The sequence below is a fragment of the Staurois parvus genome, unplaced genomic scaffold, assembly GCF_062004578.1.
Source record: "Staurois parvus isolate SC_StPar_1 unplaced genomic scaffold, SC_StPar_1.0 ptg000748l, whole genome shotgun sequence".
NCBI classification, from domain to species: domain Eukaryota; kingdom Metazoa; phylum Chordata; class Amphibia; order Anura; family Ranidae; genus Staurois; species Staurois parvus.
The window spans coordinates 941,543-966,100 of NW_028318544.1; the positions used below are offsets into that span (position 1 = coordinate 941,543).

The 24,558-nt window shown below is 39.6% G+C and overlaps 1 protein-coding gene across 2 annotated transcripts in view; it reads left to right on the top strand.

The window, feature by feature from the left end:
• The window catches only part of SGK3 (serum/glucocorticoid regulated kinase family member 3), a 105,297-nt gene that overhangs the window by 62,849 nt on the left and 17,890 nt on the right, over positions 1-24,558 (top strand). For both annotated transcript variants that reach the window (XM_089654269.1, XM_089654268.1), the window contains 9 exons: positions 9,622-9,709; positions 11,706-11,755; positions 13,007-13,064; positions 13,237-13,320; positions 14,601-14,732; positions 19,273-19,385; positions 19,484-19,520; positions 20,892-20,978; positions 24,105-24,200. In XM_089654269.1, the coding sequence (XP_089510395.1) occupies positions 9,622-9,709; positions 11,706-11,755; positions 13,007-13,064; positions 13,237-13,320; positions 14,601-14,732; positions 19,273-19,385; positions 19,484-19,520; positions 20,892-20,978; positions 24,105-24,200 (745 nt within the window). The remainder of the gene's footprint in view (positions 1-9,621; positions 9,710-11,705; positions 11,756-13,006; positions 13,065-13,236; positions 13,321-14,600; positions 14,733-19,272; positions 19,386-19,483; positions 19,521-20,891; positions 20,979-24,104; positions 24,201-24,558) is intronic.

Sequence of the window (24,558 nt, forward strand, 5' to 3'; positions counted from 1 at the left end):
CCCTGTGCTCATTCATCCAGAGTGGGGGCACTCTAATACAGGAGGTGTGTTGCTGGCCAGAGCACCAGGTGAAAACAGAGCGGGAAAAGCCAAATAGAAGAAAACTGATGCAGCCACCACATTTGATGATTGATAAGCTGCAATATGTTACAGATTTGGTTTTGGGTTTAATACTGCTTTAAAGAACTATTTACCTGTCATCTTTTCCATAAGAAATTCAAAAAACAAAGTGTTCTTTCCCCATTTTCCTTGAAATGTTTTGACTTTTGGTCATTAGTGATTTCCAGCCATGTAGGGATCCAGAGAGTGTGAAAACAGCTTTAGACAAACATGTCATGTGATTTATCTCTTGTTTTTACAAGTGGTTCATTCATTCTTCCCGCTAGATATTCCTCCTGGGGCTTATGTGATCACTGATCATTTACAGTAGTCATTGGACAGCAGGTGAAAAAAATACAGTATTAGTCTTAAGTTTTTTTTTTTGTTTTGTTTTTTTTTTTTATTTAACCACTTTTCTAGCAAAGACATTTTTCAGATTTTGCGCACCTGTTAAAATGCACATTTTCAGCCTGAATATTAGTTATTGTGATTGTACAGGTAAAAGGTTATGTACCTTAATGCATTCTCTGCAATAAGGTAAAAAATCTTTCAGTGTTAGCTCCCCCCAGCCCACAGTTAAATACTTACCTGAGCCCAATCTCGATCCCACAGTGTGCCCATCTGCACCTTTTTCACAGGAGGCTCAGCAACAGCGGGAGCCATTGGCTCCTGCTACTATCAATCAGCAGCTGGGGGGGGTGGGGCTGAGCTGCACTGTGTGTGTCATTAGATGCATACAGTACGGCTCAAGATCAGGCACACATGAGTGCCCCCATAGCAAGCCACTCGGAAGAGAGGAGGAGTTAGGAGCGTGTCCAAGGGACCCCAGAAAAGTAGAACATATTCCTGTCTGCTATTCATTCAAAATCCTGTTCTGCCAGCCTCTGTATAATAAAGAGTATGTACAGAAAAGTTATTAAAGAGTATGTAAAGGAAACTTTTTTTTCAATTAGTACAGAGTAGGGAATAGTTGGACACTTTGTCAAGTTTTATTGCTATTTGTGTCCCTGCTGTGAAGATTACCCAACCTGAGACAGAAAGTAATGCAAACATTTTGAGTTGTCACCAAAGCTGATGAGGGAAAATTCTTCAATGGGGACAACTGTTCCTATGAATAATATCTAAAACGGGAATTCCATTCACTTTGGAAAGATTTCCTCTCAATTCCTGTTGTTTCTGCAGAATGAGAAGGAAGGGAAATCTGCTTAGTGGGACACATACAGCAAAAAGAAGCATGACAGAGGTTTTAACTCTTCCCTACTCTGTCCACACTTACATGCACATTAAAGTGGTTCTAAAGGCACAAGTTTTTTTTTACCTTTATGCATTCTATGCATGGAGGTAAAAAACCTTCTCTGTGCAGCAGCCCCCCCTAATACTCACCTAAGTCCCCTCTTGATCCAGAGATGTACACTGGAGTCTCGGCTATCACGGGACTCCCTCTTCTCATTGGCTGAGACAGAAACAGCAGCCATTGGCTCCCACTTGTGCCAATCACAGCCAGTGAGCCAATGAAAAGAGAGAGGGGGCAGGCTGACCCACTGCTCCTTGTGTGAATGGACACACGGAGTAGTGGGGGCCGCCATAGCAAGCTGCTTGAGCGCTGGCGGTGGACCCGAGAAGAGGAGGATCTGGGATGCTCTGTGCAATACCATTGCACACAGCAGGTAAGTATAGACATATTTGTTATTTTTTCTTTAAAAAAAAATAAGCCTTTAGAATCACTCTAAATATAAAGCTTTGTCATTTAAAATCAGCACCTAATACTCAGATTCTCTGAGACTTTTCACTTTGCAAGATAATTTTCCCCAGAACATTGTGAAATTTTACTGTGCAAAGAATACCCAGTCACATGCAAGGAAAATAATATTACTTTAAAAAAAAAGCATTTTTGCTTGCACATGATTGGATGTCGGAAGTCAACAGAGCTTAGCCTCATTCGCCCTGGGGAAAATTTGCTTGCAAAATGAGAGTTCGCTTGCAAAGTGAACGGTCTATTTGCCTTTAGTAAATCAACCCCGTGGTCAATCTAAGGCTGCTTTCACACTGACCTGTGTGTGACCATGTATTTCTATGGAACTCTTCACACTGATCTGTTGCGGCTCTTGTGTGTTTTTTAAAATCCTGCTTGCTGCAGGTTTGGTGCGATAATAAAAGTGCCAAAAACGTACTCCCCATTGAAATCAATGGAAGAACGCACCTTGTTGCATTTTTGGTGCTATTTTTGTGTCACATGTACTGTAACAAAAAGCACTGCAAATGCGGTAAAAACGCAGCAAAAACACTGAAAGCAGCATAGGCTGCATGTACATAGTGTGGGAAGATTGACTCAAGGTCGAGCTTCCAAGGCCTTGGCCACTTGCCAATTCTTCTTTTTAGAGTTCTCTTTCCCACTTTTATTTAAAAGTAAGTTTCACAAAACATCAAAGAGGAGGGTTACCCTTGCAGGAGTTTTTAGAATCTCTTTTCCATAGCAACACAAATGTTTAACTTCAGCCTTCTGGCTATCTCGCTTCACTTGGAACTTTCATCTGCTTCCACCCAGATTATCACACACCTCTAGTGTGTGCAGACTTACTGATTCCTTGCAGGCACAGGGACTCCTTGGGTAGGGAGGAGCCCTGGACTATTTCAAACACCCAACCAATAAGGGCTGATCATACCTGCCCAATTAGGGTGCTAGCTACCGTCAAAACATGGACCCAAGATTGGAAACCTCCTGGAGCCCCCTCAGCCTGAACGAATGAGAACCCTGAATGCCACTTGACCTTTCTCACACATCTTTGTCATACAGAGATGGGACCATATATAGATGTTCATTGTGCCATTCTACGATGTCGTGCATGAGCAATCAAACTGATTGAACTAGAACATGAAACAACATTAATATTTCTAGCCATTTGATAACTTAACAGATATCTATAGGCACAAAAGTCTGCAGTGGATTGTGCAGGGGTGATTTGTTGGCAGAAAAAGTCTAAAATTGCCCATAGACATATGAAGACAACTGTCCTGGCTAGTAGATCTCCAAAGAAAAAGCAAACTGGTAGTATGGAAATCTTTGTACAATTGCTGTTCTTTCTCCCAGGATAGATCAGCACTAGTCTGCAGAGGAAAAGCTGTGGTTGTCTTCATTACATCCTTGGCAAAAAAGCTCATAGTGGGCCAAAAAGCATCTTGTAGATCTGACTGGCCTTTGTTGTCTATGTTCAGCTTACAATTTTTTCATTGATATTGTCCTTGTTTGGGTACCACACAGGAATAGTTTGCATGACAAGGGTTAGCTTCTGTTTAACAAACTATAAAATAAACTGTTTAATAGTGTCGGAAATACAGTGCCTTAGATCTCACGCTGCAGATACACAGGTATAAGGCTATAAGAACAGGAGTACCTAGCCAGGCCAGTGCAAATATATTTGTCTACACAGGTGAAGGTGCATTTTGGTGCCCACACCTTCCTCCCGCCACCCACCTGATATGTGATGGGGTGCAGCGTGAAGGATGTAATGCTGCATTTAAGAATTTTAATCAAACTGCCACTGAACGACGTGTAATGAGGGGATGGATTTATTCACTCCACACATCCCCTCACTGTCTACAGCGATGTTGGTACCCCTTCAGGTTGTGATGGGGCGCAGGATGGAGGACATTACACAGCATTGAAAATCTGAGCAATGCTGAACTCCCACTAAACAGCAGTGTGTAATGAGGGGGTGGAGTTATGCATTCTCCGCTTCCCCACGCTATGGGCAGCTGGTAGGTGAGGCAAACTAAAACTTTCATGCTGCACCCGGTAGGAGAGAGGGCACAATGTTAGGGAACAGGAGACAGGTATTTTAAAAATCCAAATCCCTAGCAAGTGGCTGGGATTTTACCCCCCCCCCCCCATCATGGCACCCTAAGGCAGCTGCCTAAACAACCTTATGCTGGTGCCAACCCTGGTTCCTAGGCACCATCACATATCAGGTAGTGCGTCATAATTTTGTAGGATGAATTCCAGACACAAGGTACATTGTTGAGTTTACTGATTAGGCACTAGTACCATTTTTAGATGTTCCCTATAGCATAGTAAATCTTCACTTTTTGTGTTCAATTCCACTTTCATCCGGCCATAGATGGATCGAATCTCGGCCAGTTCAGCAGGGTCCGATCGAGATTCAAATCCATCTTTGGGTAGACAGATTGTACCCAAGTTGATCCATCGATCAACTTGGGTACAACCAGCAAGTCAGATTTTTAGCATGCTATAGCTGCTAGCAAAAATTATTGTGTTCTCCCAGGAAGGAAAATTCCTAGTGACAACCCCCACCGTGCCCCCGATGGATTCCCCCATCAGCACCGACTGTTGAAATTAGTGATTTTCTTTCCTGTTAAAGAAAATTGCAAAAATCTATGGTCTGCCTTAGAAGAAAAGCTGTAAGTGACTTTCATTGCAGGTTTTGAAGTTAAAAAAAGCAATGCATACGTATAGCACAAAGACATATTGTGAAGCATTGTAATCACATACCAGCATACTTGAGATATACATTCCTTTTCAGATATTTTTATTTGTTTATTGGTAGAATGTCTACAGATGAGACTTGAATTGTTGTTTCCTAATACTCGATTGGTTTAGCTTCGTACCACCTAAATTTTTTGTCCAGTATCAACAATGACTCAGGACAATGTGATATTTACACAATGTGCATAGTACCTCCAAGTTGTCTTAATTTAGCATGAACAAAGCTAGAAAGTGAACCAGTTTGGGAAGTCCTTCTGCCTATGTAATGTGTAAACCTAATCTGTTTTATCAGTGCTTCTCCCTCCCTTGAAGGATGGGGGATGTGTAGCTGGAGATCATAAAACTCAGGGTAGTGGGAGCGATTGTCTCATTCTGAACATCTTCAGTTACAGGCTTACCAAAGACAGTTGAAAGTTAGTCTGATTAGGAGATGTTTTTTTTCCTTCCATGCAGTATGACATGATCCCAGATGGATTGGGACTCCTATTTATAGTGAGTATCATTTATATTCTGTCTCGTTTACTTTTTTAGATATTGATCAAAGTTCCTAAAAGTCACTAGGCCTCAGTGAGTGTGGCACTTATCATTTGAAGTTTTAGTGTTTCCATACATTGTCCAATAGACTGATGGGCTAAATTAGGAGGTCAGTGCAAAGAACAATGATGTTGTGCATGGTGCCACATCCTATAACAATGATTTTATTTGAATTTCATTGAAGTCACATCAAAAAGGTGGGTTTGTCAGTTGCAGTGGTTAACTCTTTTTTGCTAATATTTCGCTCCATCTTTAATTAAGCCCTTTACTGGTAGAAAGATTGTTTACTTTACTTCCATAATGTCTTTTTCTGGTCATTCTGAGTTCCTATGTTCAGTAGTAGGGGTGGAGTAAATAGAAGAAAATAAAGGGCCTCATGGAGGTCTTGAGATACATTGGGAATTAGTCTGATTTTTCCTTTGTTTCCATAGTGCTGTGAAAGAATTTAGGGAGAACTTGTACAATTTACTGGAGTAACAAAAGTTGTTCATCTTTTAGAAAATGTTAGTTTCTTATTGGATAATAAGTAACAAGTATGATAAATGAACTCAAAGGAGAGATTTTCATTTAAATCCATATTATAATTTTCTAGTTTAGGTATTTTGTTGTATTTGTGATAGAAACTTTCCTGCATTCTGGGAGTTGCAATCTAATTGTAAAATCTACTTAAAGGCTGGCAAATAAGCACCAATATGGGTAGTCCGGTTATTCGCAAACATATGTAGGAAATCATCGAATAACATTGAAGTGATCTGTGATTTAGTAATGTGGTTTTATGCAGCCCAGGGTTATGGCTGTATCTGGTCAAGCAGGATCGTAACCTTAAGTCATACATTATTATAAAAGTGCATGCTTACCTGTGAAGGATTGTTTCACACCCTTATTTATCTACGTTGGTAGAATGAGGATAGAGATGATCTAGCAGTTCCTGCCTAAACACATGCTGATTGCACACACTGTTCAGCTCTGGTAAGTAACCATAAGATTATTAAGCACAGATCCTTGTAGCTGTTGGATTCTGTAATGTGATAATATTATGCACAATCAGGAGACAGTGGATGTTATCAGCATGAGTTCAGGGCATTGGCAGAGCAATGAGGAAGCATCAAGACTTTCATTAAAGCGGAGCTCCAGCTAAGGATTGGCATCTTTGGGGAGCGGGTACCCAAATTTTACAGGTACCAGCTCCCACTTCTGCTGCGATTGCCTAGGCGATCAGAAGCGGAAATTGTCCCCTCTCTACCCCCCCCCCCCTGTAGTCTTCTAGAACACATGACAGGTCCCAGAAGACTACTGGGCTATTCACAAAGCGCAGTGCTTTTTGCACCTGCGCAGTGAAGCCACAAGCTGTCACATACGGGTGCCCACACTGAAGATTCCGGCACCGGGGAGACAAGACGGCTGGTGAGGACACTGCTGGATCGAGGGACAGGTAAGTGTCTGTATTTTAAAAGTCAGCAGCTACAGTTTTTGTTGCTGCTGATCTTTTTTTTCAGCTGGAACGCCACTTTAAACACTCTATTATAAAGCTGACCATACACTGATAGATTTAAGCTGGCCATAGATGATGTGATTTTTTTGCAGGAAAGAAAATCACTCGATTCCCCCATCAACACAGTCAGCTATTGTGTTCTCCTCCGGGAAGGGGGGGGGGGGGTGTCCACACAGGGAGAATAGAATGATCACTGCTCATTTTATTAATTACATGCTTGAATAGAATATATTTTAAAAGGGGCACAAATTTATATTTTAATACTTAACATTCAGATTCTTGAATAAATCCAATAGTAGCCGGTTCTCTTGAAGACAGCCATTCAAGTATAATCAAATGCCAAGGCAGGATCCAATCTCCAAATATTTTACAAAGTACCTCTACTGCAGGCAAAAGCTGCATACATATAACAATCCAGTTACAATTTTATTTTCCATAGTTATTTTTTGTAAGGCTACAAGTCTTCTATCCCAACACTCAATAATTCTGTGGGGGAGTTAGTATTTCGAGGCTAATATTGCAGTTTAGGGCTGTGTTTTCTCTCACCATGACACAATATCTGTGTGTGTATCCAAGAGAGAAGGTCACTTCCTACATTTCATGTCATGTCATGTCATATGAGATAAAGTTACATCACATGGTGCTGCTTCCACTGCACACGGCAATGCTTAAACACACTACACGTTTTTTATTCATCCCTGTATTCATTAATTCCCTGGCTTCTTTGGCTTCTAGAATGTATCTATTATTTTTTTTAAATGGCCAATAACATTGCTGGCAAATTAGGAGTCCCAAGAGTTATTGCCCCACATTTATAACATTTTCATATGCGCTCGGGTAAACTGTAGAACTCTGGGAAATGAATCTAATTGTGTATATAGCTCACACCACCACTGACATGGAGTGTTTAAGAATTGTATATGCTACAGTTTTACTGCAAAAAATGCATACTTTAACACTCATAGCAGTATATAGTAATCACAAAAATATGTATCTTACATCTAAAGCATGGAAAGAAAAAAGACAAAAGGGAAAAAAAAGAAACAAAGGTTGTGTAAAATGTGGGTCAACACACAATAAAAATGTTAAACTAAACCTTACCTGGCCTAGACCTTTTTGGGTGGCGGTTTTGGCTGACCTTAATAGGTTCTGTGCTTTAACCCTTGGTTTGGACACCAAATAATCCTGTAGGGTATCTTGGACTGAATGGACTTGGGTAATCATATCCAGCTGTTTAGCTTGTTTATCTGCTACCTTTTATGCCCGCAGAGAGATTCATTTAAAGTGGAAGTCACCTCACCTCCCCAACTGTAGCATCATGGTGTGCCACCATCGATAACGCTTCACCGATGTATAAATTAGTCTCTACGCGAGTAGTAACTGCCCCAAGAAATTTAAAAAGATATGGTCCACCTGGATAGACTCCTGGGGTTCAGGTTAACCCACCTATCTGAACCAAGGGAATCCTACTGCCGAGAGGATTTTTACTTAAATAGTAACTATACTCGCCTTCGGTCCAGCGATGCAACATCCTGGGACTCCCCGCTAGTGGCTGACATCTTTTAGTAGCTTGCTTCTGGATATCGTTCACTGCCCACTTTCATTGACCACGCAGATATGCCGTCAGTGTACAGGGGTGGACAGGCGGGTAGCTTACAAGGAGACAAAGCATGTCTCTTCTGTATTAAAAATCTCTCCCAGTTTTATTTTTTACATCAAGTTTCAATTTAATGGATATCATGATATTTGATTTCTGTGCCTGCCTTCTCTCTTTTCCTCCCCTTTTATTGTGTGTCTTCTCTTTTTCTTTGACCCCTTTTTCACCCCTCAACCTTTTTCTTTTGTTTCCTGTTTACCTCCTCGCAGACCTGAGAATGTAAAGATATCAACCCACATTCTCCCATGCAAACTGCCTCTTTGGTGTTTGTTTAACATGGCTTCAGCTCTGTTTTCCTATAGTTTATACTCAATCAAGTTTGGAATGCATGTTGAACCTTTGGGTATAGTCCTCTCAAAAAGGGTTTTGTATAATGGTACAGATGGGGTATACTTTTATTGCCTCAATTATTATCATGTGACAATACGCTGCATTAGTTGTACTTGACTGATCTTATCTTCAATAAACATTTTCTACTTGTGAAAAAAAATTACTTTGCTTAAAACATTGCTAAGGTAGAAAGAGCACTGAAGTGCATACGGTGTCTGCAATTATTATTCCCAGGTCCCAGTAGAGTACCTTGGATCCTTGGCCCAGACTGTACACTGAGCCTCAACTTTTAGCTTCACCAACATCAGAATTAAGTCCTGCCCTTGATGGAGCTACACCCTGCCCACTTTCATTCAAATATCAAATGCCAGAGCCAATCTAAAGCAGAACTAAACTCAGGATACTCCCCTCCACCTTCCAGCAATGCAACAGTTAATTACATCCCTCTCCAGCCTCTGTCATTTTCTCCCCAGGCTACTTCTAGGTGCCGGGTTTTTGACCTCTTAATTGGCCAGTGGGGGATGATGTGATCCCATGCATGTGCACGGGAGTCAGTCATTCTGGCACAGCCACACACTGTATATTGTACATTTAATAGAAAACTGCAGGAAGGTAAGTTTGTCTTGTTACGGCAGAGACATAGCATTTTAAAGGCTGCCTTTAGTCACAGCTGTTGATATTTGAGTGACAGAGGTGGGGCTTAGCACTAAAAGGGGTGGGTTTTCATCTTGACTTGGTCAGAGGTCAAGGCTCCATGTTTAGTCTGGGCATAGAATCCAGGTGGATCCGCAGGGGCACAGGCATTGTGTTGAAGACCGCCATGGGTACTTGCATGAAATACCAACACTGTTGTAACCTTAGAAACATTTTAAGTCAGGCCTGGCCATAATACAAATGCACAAAGATTTTTGATAAGTGCACCGAATTTGTGTGCGGCTTAAAGCAAAGGCGTGTGAAAATACAGCAACTTGAGACTCTTAAGTCACAGTGTGCTTTTGTTGATTACAGCCCTGACGTCCAGGCATTCCTTAAGCTGGACTGCACCAGACACCAGTCCGATCCCTCAGAGGATGAAGATGAAAGGACAGATCAGAAGGTAAACAAAACTCTCCCACCTTTATGGCACCCACGTGACTTTGTCCATCTGCACACATTTTAGGTCTTTATTCACACAATTATTTTCCCTTTATTGTTCTGGCATTTTGGTTTTAATGGATGAATACACATTAAATTTCATACAAAACATTTGTTTCCTAAGGAGATGGTGTTGTAAAGTCAGAATCAAACTGTTCCTCCTTTTTGCATTCAATTTCAGTTGCATTCGCCTAGACTGATGTATCTGTTTTTATTTTTCCTATGTAAGAGTTTTTTCTTATTTCTGTTTTTGAGAGGTTATGGGGAGGAAGTTGTAACCACTGACCCTGAGCTTCAGGATATTGTGAGTTTCATTTCTGCCTAGGGGTAAATGTGTAAAGTCTGTAATTTCTATATATGAAGTGAGCTGCATATAAGTTTGTAATTTTTGCTCATAGGATAAATGGTGTTAAAGGGTATGCATAGTGGCTTTGTATGAAGTTTTCTATGAGGCTGTAAAAATAATTTTTAAAAAAGGTAATTTTTTAAATTTCATATAAATATATTGCTTTCTTCTCTTGAGCTTCAGGCGCAGGCTGCTTTTGACACTTTATTTTGTTGTAAAGATTGTTGTTTACATACCTCAATAGCACAAGCTGAGATTTACAATAGACGTTAAGGATTCATACATTGTGGAAGGGATCAGTTTTCTGTGCAAATATTCCAATTGTCCTAGTTCAGATTACAATGTATTTGTAATCAAAAACTTTTTTTTGGATAAATTATGAAAATAGTAGAACCACTGTTGGGTTTTTATTGCTCCCTGCGTCCCTGTAAGATATAATTATCCTCTATGTTTGTCCTGCTGACCATTGTCACTGAGATAGAAAATGATGGGAAATCTAAAATCTTAGAGTTGTTACCAGAACAAGCAGTGATGGGAAATCTTTCAATGGTTGACATCTGTTTCAAAGATAACTGTGTAAGAGGGGGATTCCCCACACGTTATATACATTTGCTCTGGCTTCCTGTTGTCCTTCCATAGTAGGAAGTAAAAGTAAATGTTCCAATGTGACACAGACAGCAAAAAGTAAACTGACGGGGTTTAATATTTCCCTATTCTATCCAAAAACTCACTTAAAGCCTTGCCTGTCTTGGTGTTACAATCTGCACACTGTCTTTCAAATTTTAAATGCAAGCACCTCTACTGACAACTAAAGTTTCAACAGTTGAATGACAGGCATAGACTTTGCCCCAAAAGAGGAATGGACCTTGATCTCGACTTAGGCAGAGGTTGAGGCTTTATGTCCAACTTGAGTACGTCATTATACATCTGTACAAAGATTTGTAGATGGTGAAAACAGATGTAAAGTGACTATTTACAAATCCAAAAATGTAAGAAGGAGGAAAATAAAATTGACCAAAAACCATTATAGTTTTATGTTAAAAATCTAGTTTTAGATAAAATATAGGTTGTGCGAACAACAATTTACAGATTTGTATGTTTGTTTCTAGTTGTTAGAAGGGATTCTGTTGTGTACTGTATTAAACCGGCCATATATGGATCAAAATTTGTCCTGTTCAGCAGGGACCGGACAAATTTTGATCTATGTATGGAAGGGCTAATTGTACACATTTATTGATCGACTTATGTCAATTTGACAGTGCTGGTGCTTGGAGATTTACCATTCAGGCACTCAGTGCTGTCACATGGTGGCAGGGACAGAGTCATCATCTCTGTGGGATGGGTAGTAGTTAAGTAAAAGTGTAGCTTTTTTTCTGAGTGGACCATTACTATACAAGGAAATTGCCCCTTATTGCCTCTTCAATATGTAGGCTCAAACTACAATACCTAATGGTAAATCTGTCCTTGAATGTAAATGGAGTTGATTTTCTGACTTAACACTATGTAACAAATATTGTAACATTGTGCTATTGGTTCATTGCCTGATTTCACTTGTTGTCTAGTCAATGTCAGAAAAATGAGGTATGTAATAGAGTACTTGTTTTTTTAACAGAATGGTTCACCTTCACAAAATGTCAACCTTGGGCCCTCTGGAAACCCTCAGTAAGTTTCTAATGTTTGTTTAGCATTTATTGAGAGGTTACACAAAACAATGCATTCAATGTTGTTATTTATTGCAATATTTACCAATTTTTGTAGAATAAATAGGCCAGTGACAGGGCAATATGGTAACAAAAAAATGATCATCTCTGCAGATGCACATGGCAGCAATAAGGCTGGCCAAAGATGGATCCATGCAAGCAAGGTAGATGGAGCATTACTCCCCGCTGAGATATTGTATTCTGGCAGATGGGGCTTTCTTTGCTGTCACGATACACTGATTAGTGGCTGCAGCTGCTGATCAAGAACAATTTTCCAACAAGCCTGTTCAACAGAAATTCACCCAGTCCCTGCTGAATTTGATCCATCTATGGCCAGCTTTGATACAGTATACAAGCTTTGCTACACAATGACTGTTTCTTACTGCCCCTTTTTATTTATGCAGCTGTATAATTTGGCCAGCAAATTGAAAACTATGCACTACCCATGTGGCTTATATCTAATCTCAAATGTTGTTAAGCAGCTAGGCTTAGTCATTGTAGAAGCTAATTACCCTTCCTGTAATGGCTCATCAACATGATCTATACACTCAATAGATAATAAAATAAAAATGGAAGAGGAAGGATGCAAACATGAAAGTAAAACCTCTATATATGATATATAAGATATATAAACATATCTTAAAGAGGAACTTTACAAAGTTTTAGAAAAACTAACTGTTATCCACTACAAATACTGCAGCTGCTGACTTGTAAAAGTCAGATACTTACCAGTCCATGAATTCCAATGCTGTTTTCATGCAACCTATTTCTCTGACCACTACAGGTCCCAGGTGCTACCATCTTGGATTTGGGAGAATACTGTGACTTCCTAATAAATCTGTGTCGGCTCTCCACTGCACATGCGCAAGATCGTGCAGCGCAAGGAGACTGGTCCTACAGCCTCTTGGGACGTGTAATGTGTCCCAGAAGGCTGTGAACAGAAAGGGGGTTAAGGCAAGGATTGTGATAGTGGGAGCAAGTACTGACAAAACAATGGTACTCTCTTCTCCCCCTAAAAAAAAAAAACCTGCAACTCGGTTACAGGCTGAGGTGAGGGAGCGAATGAGCAACCCTTCACTTTTGTGTGAAGTTACACTTTAAAGTAACACACTGCAATAAAAACTCAAAATATATTCATTAGATGTTATATGCCTTAGATATTTATGAGTGTGTGCAAAAGTTATTTACGTTTGTGCTTTTATGTTCTTTATAGTGCAAAACCTTCAGACTTTGAATATCTCAAACTGATTGGTAAAGGAAGCTTTGGAAAGGTGAGAATCGCTTATAAACATGTCAACGTACACTTCATCTAGAATTGTAGGTCCCACTATAACCTGTACGATCAAGCTGTGGTTTTACATATGTTGGGAGAGTCACAAATTAGCTGTTGGTTGTAGCAGAAATGCATTGGGTTCAAATCTTTAATTTTCATTAATATTGTAGGTTGTTCTTACAAGAGGGAAGCATGATGGCCGCTATTATGCAGTGAAGGTGTTACAGAAGAAAATTATTCTTAACAAGAAAGAGGTAGACATGTTTATATTTGTGTTGTATCTACTAAAGTTTCTGTGTGGTAACTGACTTAACCATTAAAAATAGCACCAAGGGGGTGTGCAGAAGGGAGATTAGTGATGAGCGAATGTAGCCAATTTCTTCTGTAATTTTCACATATAAGCCAGATCATGACTGATTTTTCAGTTGAAAAAACTTCACATTAAGATTTTAAAAATGGATGACATGTTAAAAGTTGCATTTGGGAAATCATGTATCATATGCATTTGTAATTAGGGCTTTCCTTGAATGCCATGAGAGTACTTGATATCATATTTTTCTTTGCCTCTTTCACCTATTTGTTCAGTGATCACAACTGACTTTTTCTAAGGGATCACCATTCACAACGACAACACTGTCAGTTGTGTGTCAAGAATTTCCCCACAGCAAATATTTCCAGTATGTCCTCATAACCTCATATCATAAGTTCCCTATATCTTTGTACGGTAGGAGATCTGCTTTCTAATGTTTTTTTATGTCCTTTTATGCATTGCTTGTGACTGTTGGGCTTCCAAGGAGTCAAAGAGAGGTTAGGAATGAGCCCATCTAACTCTAAGAATCATTACTACCAATAAACATGGATGTGTATTACCAAAGGTGCTGTTGGCTACTTTCCAGTGCTCTGATATAGCAGTAATGTACTCACAGCTGTTCATTATAATTGGCTATGGTATTCTCTCTCAATACGTATTGGAAGTTGGGCACAGCACATCTGCCTCCAACACCTTAAACCACAGTTTGCTGCCCTCCTTGTATTCCTTGCTGTGTGAGTTAATATACACATTTTTATAGACAGGTGTAGAGTCAGTGATCTGATCTATATTTATGAACATAAAGAATATAACTGGATTTTATTTCCAAATTGAAATTTTATTTAACCTACAAATCAGAATATAAAGTAATCTTGTCACAACCATGGCAAACTGAACATGCAAAATGCTTGAGAAGGAATTCAGTAGATAATGAGATGTAAGCTGCTGAAGTTATTTGCAAATCCCAGCTAAGCTTGGCCCTTCCAGCTCAAATTCCCCAAGACTTAATACTGGTCAGGGAGGCCTGCCCATCATAAAAGAACAATAGGGAAGCTCAAGGATTGGGTGGGGATGGTCAAACCCAGTTTATACAGCAACATCACTATTTCTGTAGCTGCCGTTATTGCTGGACCCACTGATAATTGTAAAATATGTGGTTTTCAGTGAAGGTATCCTAAGCCAGGAACTATTACTATTACTTATTATTTCTACATATTCTTTCAGCAAAAACACATCATGGCAGAGAGAAATGTTCTTCTGAAAAATGTAAAGCACCCATTCTTGGTTCATCTTCATTACTCGTTCCAGACATCAGACAAGCTGTTTTTTGTCTTGGATTTTATCAATGGAGGAGAGGTAGGACAATGTTATGCAACTATAGGGCAATTTTAATGCATATGACATGAAACTTTATCTTGGTAATATTGACTTTTTTCATTTAAATGGAGGAAAAGGTGTCTAGAGTTTAGCTTTAACCACATGCTCAGTGTATCTATGGTTAAGTTGGGATTTTGGAGACGAAAATTTTGCTAGACAAGGTAGCCACAGTACTGAAAGTTAGATACCTTGTGGTGCCTGCAAGTACTTGTGTTAGCAGTGTTTAGGCAAGGTCAAGTTCACTTTAACTTTCTGTCTAATAACTGCTCAAATGAGGCTTTGAGAAGCCTTAAATGGCTCATAATGTAACATATAGGTGGCTCTAAACATTGAAAATTTAATATGAAGTTAATCATCTGCTATTGTTTACTAATTTTTTTGTGTGGCTTAAAATAATTAAAGGCTATCCCCATCTTTAGTAACATGTTGTGAGTGTAACATGTTGCTAATCCTTTGAACCCTCACCCCCTGAGCCCCTCATTTGACAGCATGCAGAGGTTCCTCTCCCCCGCAACCGCTTTAATTTTTTAAATCAGCTCCACCTGCACAGCCATATTATTCCTTTACAGAGATCTGTGAGTGAATAAACTAAAAGGCCCATCCTCCTCCGCTGCAGATGGATTTGTAGTACATATCAGATCTGATCAGCGCTCTCAGTGCACTGACACTTCCTGCAGCTCAGCAACAGAAAGCACATTTAGAGGTACAGGTAGAGAGCTGGAAATGTCTGTAGGAGCCTGACCTTGCATCAGCGATCCAAATATTGAGGGTGCAATACATTGCAGGCTTCTGTGTAAAACAAATAATAAATGGACATTTTTTACCTCCAAAAACGTATGCATTTATTTAATTTTTTTTCTTAAAGGTGAACATTGCCTTTAAATGTTTTATTCTCAAGAAAACCAGCTCTCTAAACATTTTTAGCTTGGGAATGTTGGAATAAATTCCTTTAGAGTACAGTACATGCCAAAGCTCTCAAACCATAGTCATCTTATAAGCCAAACTTGTTTATTAAAATACAATTAAATTATGTTCTTATAATGTAGAAAATATTCAGAAAGTAAGGTCCTGGGCACTTGATTTTAGGCTACTTGGATCCACACCAAAAAAAAAAACAGAGCTCAGGTTAGAGACCACTGGTACATCCTGTACATAAATAAATTAAGGCCTGGAAACTTTTTCATGTGGATTTACATTGGGTAGCGGAAATTGTCAACAGGCTTATACAGTTCCTTTGTACAACAACCACCTCCCAAATAATTATTTACTTTATATATATATATATATATATATATATATAATTCCCCCACACTCCAATCAACATCTTCCCCTGAAGATGTATAAATCATATAATAGTGAATAAAGTGTTAAAAACCTAACATCCAAAATTTAATAAAAAAAAATCCCTCAAAGTCATTATCACCAAAAAGTAATTATCACCAAAAAAATAATCAATGTCCACTACAAACAAAATAATAGTCCACTTCAAAAAGATGAACAGCACTTCTTTCAACGCATCCAACTCAAAAAAAGAAAATTTATATAGTGCATTACCCTTTTTTTTATATACGTCAATACACTTTCTATAGATTATATACTGTATAAATCATATGGTGACTTAGTGAACCAAGTGAAAAATCAGTGAAAAAAAGTGAAAAATCGTGAATAATCAGTGAAAATAAATATATAACATTCCTTTGTGCCACAGCAAAATCCACACAACACCTCGAGACGGTGTACACTTCTATTTAAGTCAGGGTACCCTTACCAACCATCCACATAACATATGCCTATCTCACTCCAGGAACTGTACGGGCCAGATTTTCTGTGGATCAAAGGTATATCCTGATACCACGACACCCTCTAGAATCCTCAGGTACTCTGCTCTCAATGTCTCCAAGAAAGCAAATAGACCAACATAGTATAATACCGCCAGGCTAATTAACAATATAAACTTTATTCACAAACTGCTCACATTTATATAATAGTAAAATCGCTCTAAAGCAGTGGAAGGAACCTCACAGCCATCCAGAACAGCGTCCAGGAACTCCTACACGCTCTTTTCCCTTCTCAAAAATGGCCGCCGGTCGACTTCCGGTTCCGGTAAAACGTCTTGACGTCACTCTCCCTTGACACGTTTCGTCATTGACTTAATCATAAGGGGTGCACACGATCAGAATATCGGACGAATGATTGTCCGTTTTTTGTTTTTTTGCATGCTAGTCTCATATCGAATGTGAAGAGGTTAATAAAATTCAAATTCTTGTACTACAGAATAAAGATTTTAAAGTGATGTAATGTATTGTATTTGTATTGTATTTTCTTTTGAAAACTGTGCTGAATAAACGAAAATCGTATGATCTGCTATCATACAAGTAAAATTTTCATACTTGTCCCTTTGAATAATTTTAGATGAAAGCTGTGTACTAGCAATCAATATTATCGTACGATTGCCTTGAAAACAGTATTTTTCGTATGATTTTCTGATCGTGAGTACTAGGCTTAACTTGCAACATATGCATCCTGCAGCACACCACAATGAACATGCTATGCACTGAGGCGTGCTGCTTATACTTTTCCATTGCTGTGCATTGGCTTCTCCTTCTACATGAATAGGTTGCCTTTATGCAATGCACGTTAACACGTAAATACCTGACAGCTCACCATTTATGGCTCAGGGGTTGAATGAGAGAAAATCAATTGATTCTACCATCTTCACTGACTGCATGGATGAAGGAATCTCCACTGGAGGCTATTGTATTTAGACACATTGCACCCCTCATGGCTCACTTAATATTATGGTGCTGTTGAACAGTGATTGCATCTGTTAGGATACAGTCGCTTTTCAGTGAATATTTTTCCACCAACTGAATTGTTTTTTTTTTAAATAGACCTTTGTCAAGCTAAGTGGTGCTTGCAGAGGCACCCACTGCTCAAATTTCAGCCGACTCGGCAGTAATTGGCAGACATTCAAGCCATCTATGGGGGCCTTATTACTCTGTAACAGACTGTATAAGTATGATGGTCAGTGCTGACCAAGCAAAAGCTGTCTAGCCAGTACTGTCAGCCCTGCAAGGAGAAGAGAGAAAGCCACAGGGATTTGAAATCCCTATGGCTTTCTCTCCTACTCCTATACGGCAAATAGGAGGAAAAACAGTGCAAATTCGCAGACCGAAGTTTACAGCTGAGAATCCGGATCATTGCCACTAAATCTTCCTCCATCCTCTGCCTGATGGCCAACACCAACATATACATCCCCACACACCCTTCTCTCCCACTCTCCCCTGAACATGGTATCGGTTTCAGGGAGGTTTCCTGCAATGCTCTTGTGTGAACACAGGTTGTGACAAGCCTGGATTCACTAAGGACCAGTGGTGGAGCCACATGCAGTTCGGACAGGAATTGCATTCCTGTTCAAATCGCAAGCTTTTCTTTGCAGTACAATTTGCGTCCTTACAGTTTGTATTGACACAAATTGCATCGCAAAGTACCGGTACTCGGTTTCGGCAAGTACTTGACCAAAAGTCTCAGTACTCGTACTCGCCGATCAAAAAAGTTATCAATACATCCTTAATATACACCCTTAGCACTTTAATGAAGACACATGTTCATTCAAAAACACTGATGTGCTTTTTGTTACCAACAGTGTTTCCTCCTTAGCTGAAATATTGAACTTGCCTTGACAGGACAAAGAGGAAAATAAAATCCACCCTTTGACAGTTATTACTGGCACAGATACCCACTTTGGGTGATTTAGCTTTACTTCCTGTGCCAGTTGGAACTGGAAAACTTAAAGGATAAGTATAGCCAAAGTTTTTTGGGCTATGCTTCTCCTATGGATCAGAGGAGTGCAGTTCATTGTGCTCACTCCAGGCTTCCATGCTTAGGAAAGATGCCTGGACCCCAACTTTAAAGTCGGGATCCACCTAGATGCTTGGACCGGCAGCTGGCTGAGCTGCTCAGCCAGCCACTTCTCAGTGGTCAGCCAGCCACTTCTCACTGCTCCTGCCCCCTCCACAGCCTAGCGCTCCAGGGAGTGCTGGAGGGGCAGAGCAGAGAGCTAGTGACTGACAGTCACATGCTCACTGAAGACCAAGAATTGACCTCTCAGTTCTCAGTCCCAGTGGCGGCGGGGTGCAGCTGGGATCGGTGCTGAAGGTGATTATGAATGTTTTGGGTTTTTTTAAAGCCATATTTCTCTGTTAAGATTTTCCCTCTATTCCTTTCCCAGTGACTACAGTCATTAATAAAGGGAATGAGAGTGAATCTTTCCAGTTGGGGAACAGACAGTGAAAGCCTGACAGAGGTACTAAACTTTCCCCACTCTAGTGAAAACTAGAAAAAAAATTAGACTAAAGTGCTACGTTTTCAGTGAAGAGCAAGGGGAAAAGTACAATTCACAGTAATATTCAAAAATCTGATTATTATGGGTAAATACAATTTATTACATTTGTTTTCATTAACCCCTATTGCTACGTGGATTTATATTTAGACTAAACAATGTATACTTTGCTTTCAGCTGTTCTTTCACCTACAAAGAGAACGATATTTTGCTGAACAAAGAGCCCGTTTTTATGCTGCTGAAATTGCCTGTGCATTGGGTTATCTACACTCCATTCAGATCATATACAGGTAGAAATAAGTCATTTCTGCTGATTTACACTATTATTTCCTGCACCATGTTTATCAAATTCTGGATTTGTAGTTATACTTTTACATTTACTTTACAGAGACCTCAAGCCAGAAAACATTCTTCTAGACTCTGAGGTAATAATTTGTGCTTGTTGTGTGAGCTTTTTTCTGTACTAAGTAATTGGCAGACTTAAGTTACGAGACTGACTAGATATAAGAGGACTACAGAATAATATGTTAGCTTTCTTGTAAAGGAAATTAGAGTGCTTTTTTTTTACTCTATTTATTGTATTTATGGCTGACCTTTTCATAATTGAATTTTCAGTCAGCAGGTGGAGCTCCTAGCTTCATTCAGATGTTTTCCATGCCAATTTCAGGTGCTTTTCTTAAAAAAAAAAACAAAAAACAAAACGTATACAGAGCTCAGTAGTTTAGGTTCATTTTATCTTTTTTAAAGGCTAAACTGAATGAGTCAAATGAATGATTTACCAACCCTTCTTCGTACACTTAAATTGTTCAGGCTGGGCTATATGGGGAATCAATTAGAAAAGTCTGAATGAAAAATGTTACTGCTGTGGTTATCTTTAGAGAACTCACAATGCTCTTCAACATATGTCATAGGTGAACCCTGTAATAAATGTTTAGCTTAAAAACAATATATAAAACAGCCAACCCCCAGCCCTTAGCCTAACCCATAGGATGATCTAAACCTAACACTAACTTCATTCTTAACAAAACCCCTAACTCAAGTCCTATTTTAAATCCTAAAAAAACAGATATACCTAATTAGGTGGTGAATGTATCAGCACTAAATTCTAATAATCACATGAAGAATGTCCTAATAATCTTGGGCATTTTTCAGATGAATAATGAGCTTTAATATATTATATTTTATTTAAAGGCTAAGTTCACCTGCTGAACATGTTGCATGTTACACTCTTATTTAGGGTGTAACAAGTTCAGCACCCCCCACCTCACTTCACGATCCCCCTTCCTGTGACAGTGGGTGGGGTTTCTTCTCCAATGCACCCGCTGTTGAATTAAAAAAAAAAGAGCAGCTGTGTTGAGCTCCACTCACACAGCTGCCTCATTCATTCACAGGCGTCTGTGAGTGAATGAACTACAAGTCTCGTCTGCCACTGCAGCAAATAGCTTCTAGTTCTCAAAAAACTACGAGCACACTGATCACCGCTGTTGTAGTGCATTGACCCTTCCTGTAGCTTAGTAACCATCTTCCCATATGGAGGTATGGGAAGAAAGCTGTACTGAGTGCCTGCAGGAGCCTGACATTGCACCCGTGATCCATTGATCATACGGGCAATGCTTTGTGGGCTTCAATGTAAAAAAAATAATAAATGCACATTTTTCCTGCAAAATCATGTGCATTTATTATTTTAATAAAAACGTGCGAACTTAGCCATTCCAATAGTATCGTTTGCAGAAAATACACAGAATATACAGTATATGTATTTTATTGTCTAATCAAATGTCCATCTTTTGATTTAGGGTCATATTGTTTTAACTGATTTTGGACTTTGCAAAGAAGGAATTTCAAATTCTGACAAAACTCTCACCTTCTGTGGCACTCCAGAGGTATACTGTCATTTCTTTCAAATAATCATAAGATATTTAATGCTGCTGTAACATTGTATGAATTATGGTTTCACTAATTACATTTCTCCATTTATTGCCTTTAAAACCTTATTTTCTATTTAAAATATGATTTTTTTTTTTGCCTGAATTATGTACACAAGTCTCTCTGGGAGTAAATAACTTCTGATCACACCACATGCCTTAGAATTTATTTTTTGTAAATAAGAAATTTTTCATCCATGCCTTGATAGTATTATGTCAAAAATATTTCCACACACATACCATAGTAAGCAAAAGAAAAGTACAGTCGGAAGAAGATTGCAACATGTGGGATCAGTCTGTCAGTCATTAGTTAAATAATGCCATTTTCCACCACATCCAATCCATTCCCTTGAATCACTGTGGGACCTTACCTGATCACATTATGCCCTGTATGTCACCTAGTAGGTTCTGTTAAGAGTTTCTTACAATTGCATTAAAGAGAGCCTGTTGCAATAGAAACATGATAATGAGAATGAACTCTCCTTGCCTGGCTGTAATGCTGTTCCTTGCAGGTCAGTATCATGATTCACGAGCCTGGAAGGAACACGCAGCAAGTGAAGTCAGGCCTGAGCTGCATAATTTTTCTGGGTCAGCAATTCTGAAAGTACTGATTTCAGGGGACCAGGCCAGTCAACCTGCATTTTCAGAAATCAGCAATAGCAGCCCATTTTGTTTTTCTCCTCACAGGTTTCTTTTAAGGAGAATTGTACAGTCAGAGGTCCACTTAAAACTGGTCCACTGCTACATCTGGCCAGTAAAGGAAGATTAATAAAATTGAATTAATAGATAATGTTTTATTGTTTCAGACAAATTCACTATGGCAACTACTCTGCATTGTGTAAGGGTATGGATCATTCTTGAATGAAGTGTATGTCAAGCAAAATAAAACAAAACATATGTAGTATATCCCTGCAGTGCATTCACCTTTCCCAGTGGTTTATTCTTTTAACCACTTATGGACCACCCTATATCAGTTTTACTGCTACAGGGCAGTCCTCCTGTACAAAATCATATATATAATTTTGCACTTCCACCTCACGGGGGCGCGCATGCCCCTGACGGATAACTTCTGCTGTAAACTGATGCTGCAGGAGCCAATCTACGAGTCATGGCGAATGCATGGCACCCATCAGGCAAGGAGGAACTACTATTTTGACAGAGGAAAGTGATCGATCATGTGTCTCTGCAGAGCTGGGAACACGGTCCATCACTTCCCCTTGTACCAACACCACCTAGTGTACATCAAGCACATAGCTAGGCACACACTTAACCTTTTGATCACCCTAAATGTTACACCTTCACAACCAGTGTCATTAGTACAGTAATCAGTGTATATTTTTAGCACTGTATTAGTGTCACTGGTTCCCACAAAGTGCCAGTTAGTGTAAAAATGTCCGCCGCAATATTGCAGTACCGTTATAAATCGCTGAACGCCGCCATTACTAGTATAAAAACTAAAAAAATTCCAGTATATGTCCCATAGTGTGTAGATGCTATATATTTTGTGCAAACTAATCAATGTACACTTACTGGGATTTTTTCATCAAAAATATGTAGCAAAATACATTTTGTCCTTTTTTTAAAATTTTAAATTTTTAGTATTGGATATGTTTTTAGTAGAAAATACAAAATATTGTGTTTTTTCAAAATTGTCAGTCGTTCTTTGTTTATAACGCAAAAAGTAAAAACCGCAGATCTCAGTAAGGATTAAAAATTGGCAGATAGGGAAATTGCACTGAAAAAAAATAAAAAATGTAGTGCACTGAAAACAGTTCTACAACTTATCTCCATTAAAAATAATTACACCTGTAGTCATATTGGAGGTACCTTCATTGCCGTATCTTTTAGATTTCCTGCACGTTTACTGCTCCAACACCTTCCACAACCCCCAAATGCTGAAAGTAGAACCCTGTACTTCAAGTATGCAGCATTTGGTGGGTCACCAAGTCACCCAGGGAGATCCCTGTGGGTGAGAACATGCCTAATTCCAGGCAAAGGGTGACTTTTAGGCTACATTAAGACGGCTGAACGTGTGCGGCCAGGAAAAGCCGCTAGCAAGAATCAGTAGATTCTTTCTGCGACAATAAATGTTGTTGTCACACTGTGTGCAACTAGCAGCAGCTGTTGGCAGTGGCTGTCGGTTTTGTATTCTGTACCAATTGATAGCCGGGGGTCACTGCTGTTCGCATGTAACTGCTCATCCAAGCGTTTACATGCAAATAGCAACCCTGGACACAGCCAGTGTGCATTCAGGGTTGGCATTTCTGCAGAGTTTTGACCACTCACAAACTGGCCACAGGTAATTAGCTAGTTTTTATCTGCCCATATAGTGTTGCTGCACCTGGATACTGATCTGAACTAGGCAGACTGCCCGCTCTTATTCATCTGTCTGAGGGTAGCTGTTGAGAGTTGTTAAAGTGGTTGTAAAGGCAGGAGGTTTTTTAACCTTCATGCATTCTCTGCATGAAATAAAAAACTTTTTGTATGCTGCTTCCCACACAGCCCCCCTAATACTTACCTGAGGTTGATCACGATCCAGAGCTGTGCACTGGTTCTCCGGGGTCTCTCTTTCTCCTCATTGGTTCCTGCTGCTGTTAATCACAGCCAGTGCAGAGCAAACGGGGTGGCAGTGTGTGTGTATAATGCTCTGTGTGTATTATAGACACAGAGCGGGCTTGAGAGCGAGCACACACGAGTGGCTACAGAGCAATCAGCTTGCTCTGGAGGCACTCAGCAGGGAGGAGGGGCCAGGTGCCCCGTTGAGGGACCTGAGAAGAGCAGGATGAGGGCTGCTCTGTGCAAAACTATTGCACACAGCAGGTAAGTGTGACATGTTTGTTGTCTAAAAACCTGAGCCTTTAATATCACTTTAAATACATAAAATCTGTTAAATACATAAGAGCTATAGCGATGGATCAGAGGTCCAGCAGGAAATATAAATGTGAGCTACAGCACCTGAGGGTGCTCACTGTGAGGGTATAGACTTTGCTTTTGATGCGCGTATCACAGACCTATTCTAAAAATTGGGAAAAAATCGGTTTTGTCAGAATATATCAGCTCACTTATTTCCCTTTTTTTCACCAGTATTTAGCACCAGAGGTAATAAAGAAGCAGCCATATGACAACACAGTAGATTGGTGGTGTCTTGGTTCTGTCCTCTACGAAATGCTACATGGCTTGGTAAGATAGATTTTTATGTTAGAGTAATATTTGTAGTACTATTTTAATCAGACCTAACAAAACTGGCTTTTCTGATTTCTCAGCACCCAGAGGATGTCCATGATGGCCATATAAATGGAGTTACAATAAAAGTATATTTTATTGTTCAGGAGGTTAAAACAAAAAGAATCAGTTGTTTGGCTCAATTTAACATGGTGCTTTAGGTATACTTGTCTAGAGACCACAAACATGGTTACATTATTTCAGGTTCACCTAACTGCTGTGTACAGCAAGATTTTCAGTCCCACTACAGCCATACAACCCCTTTACTCCTCCGACAGCGGGTGCAGGCTTTCAGTGGTCGCTGGCTGCCTCATAA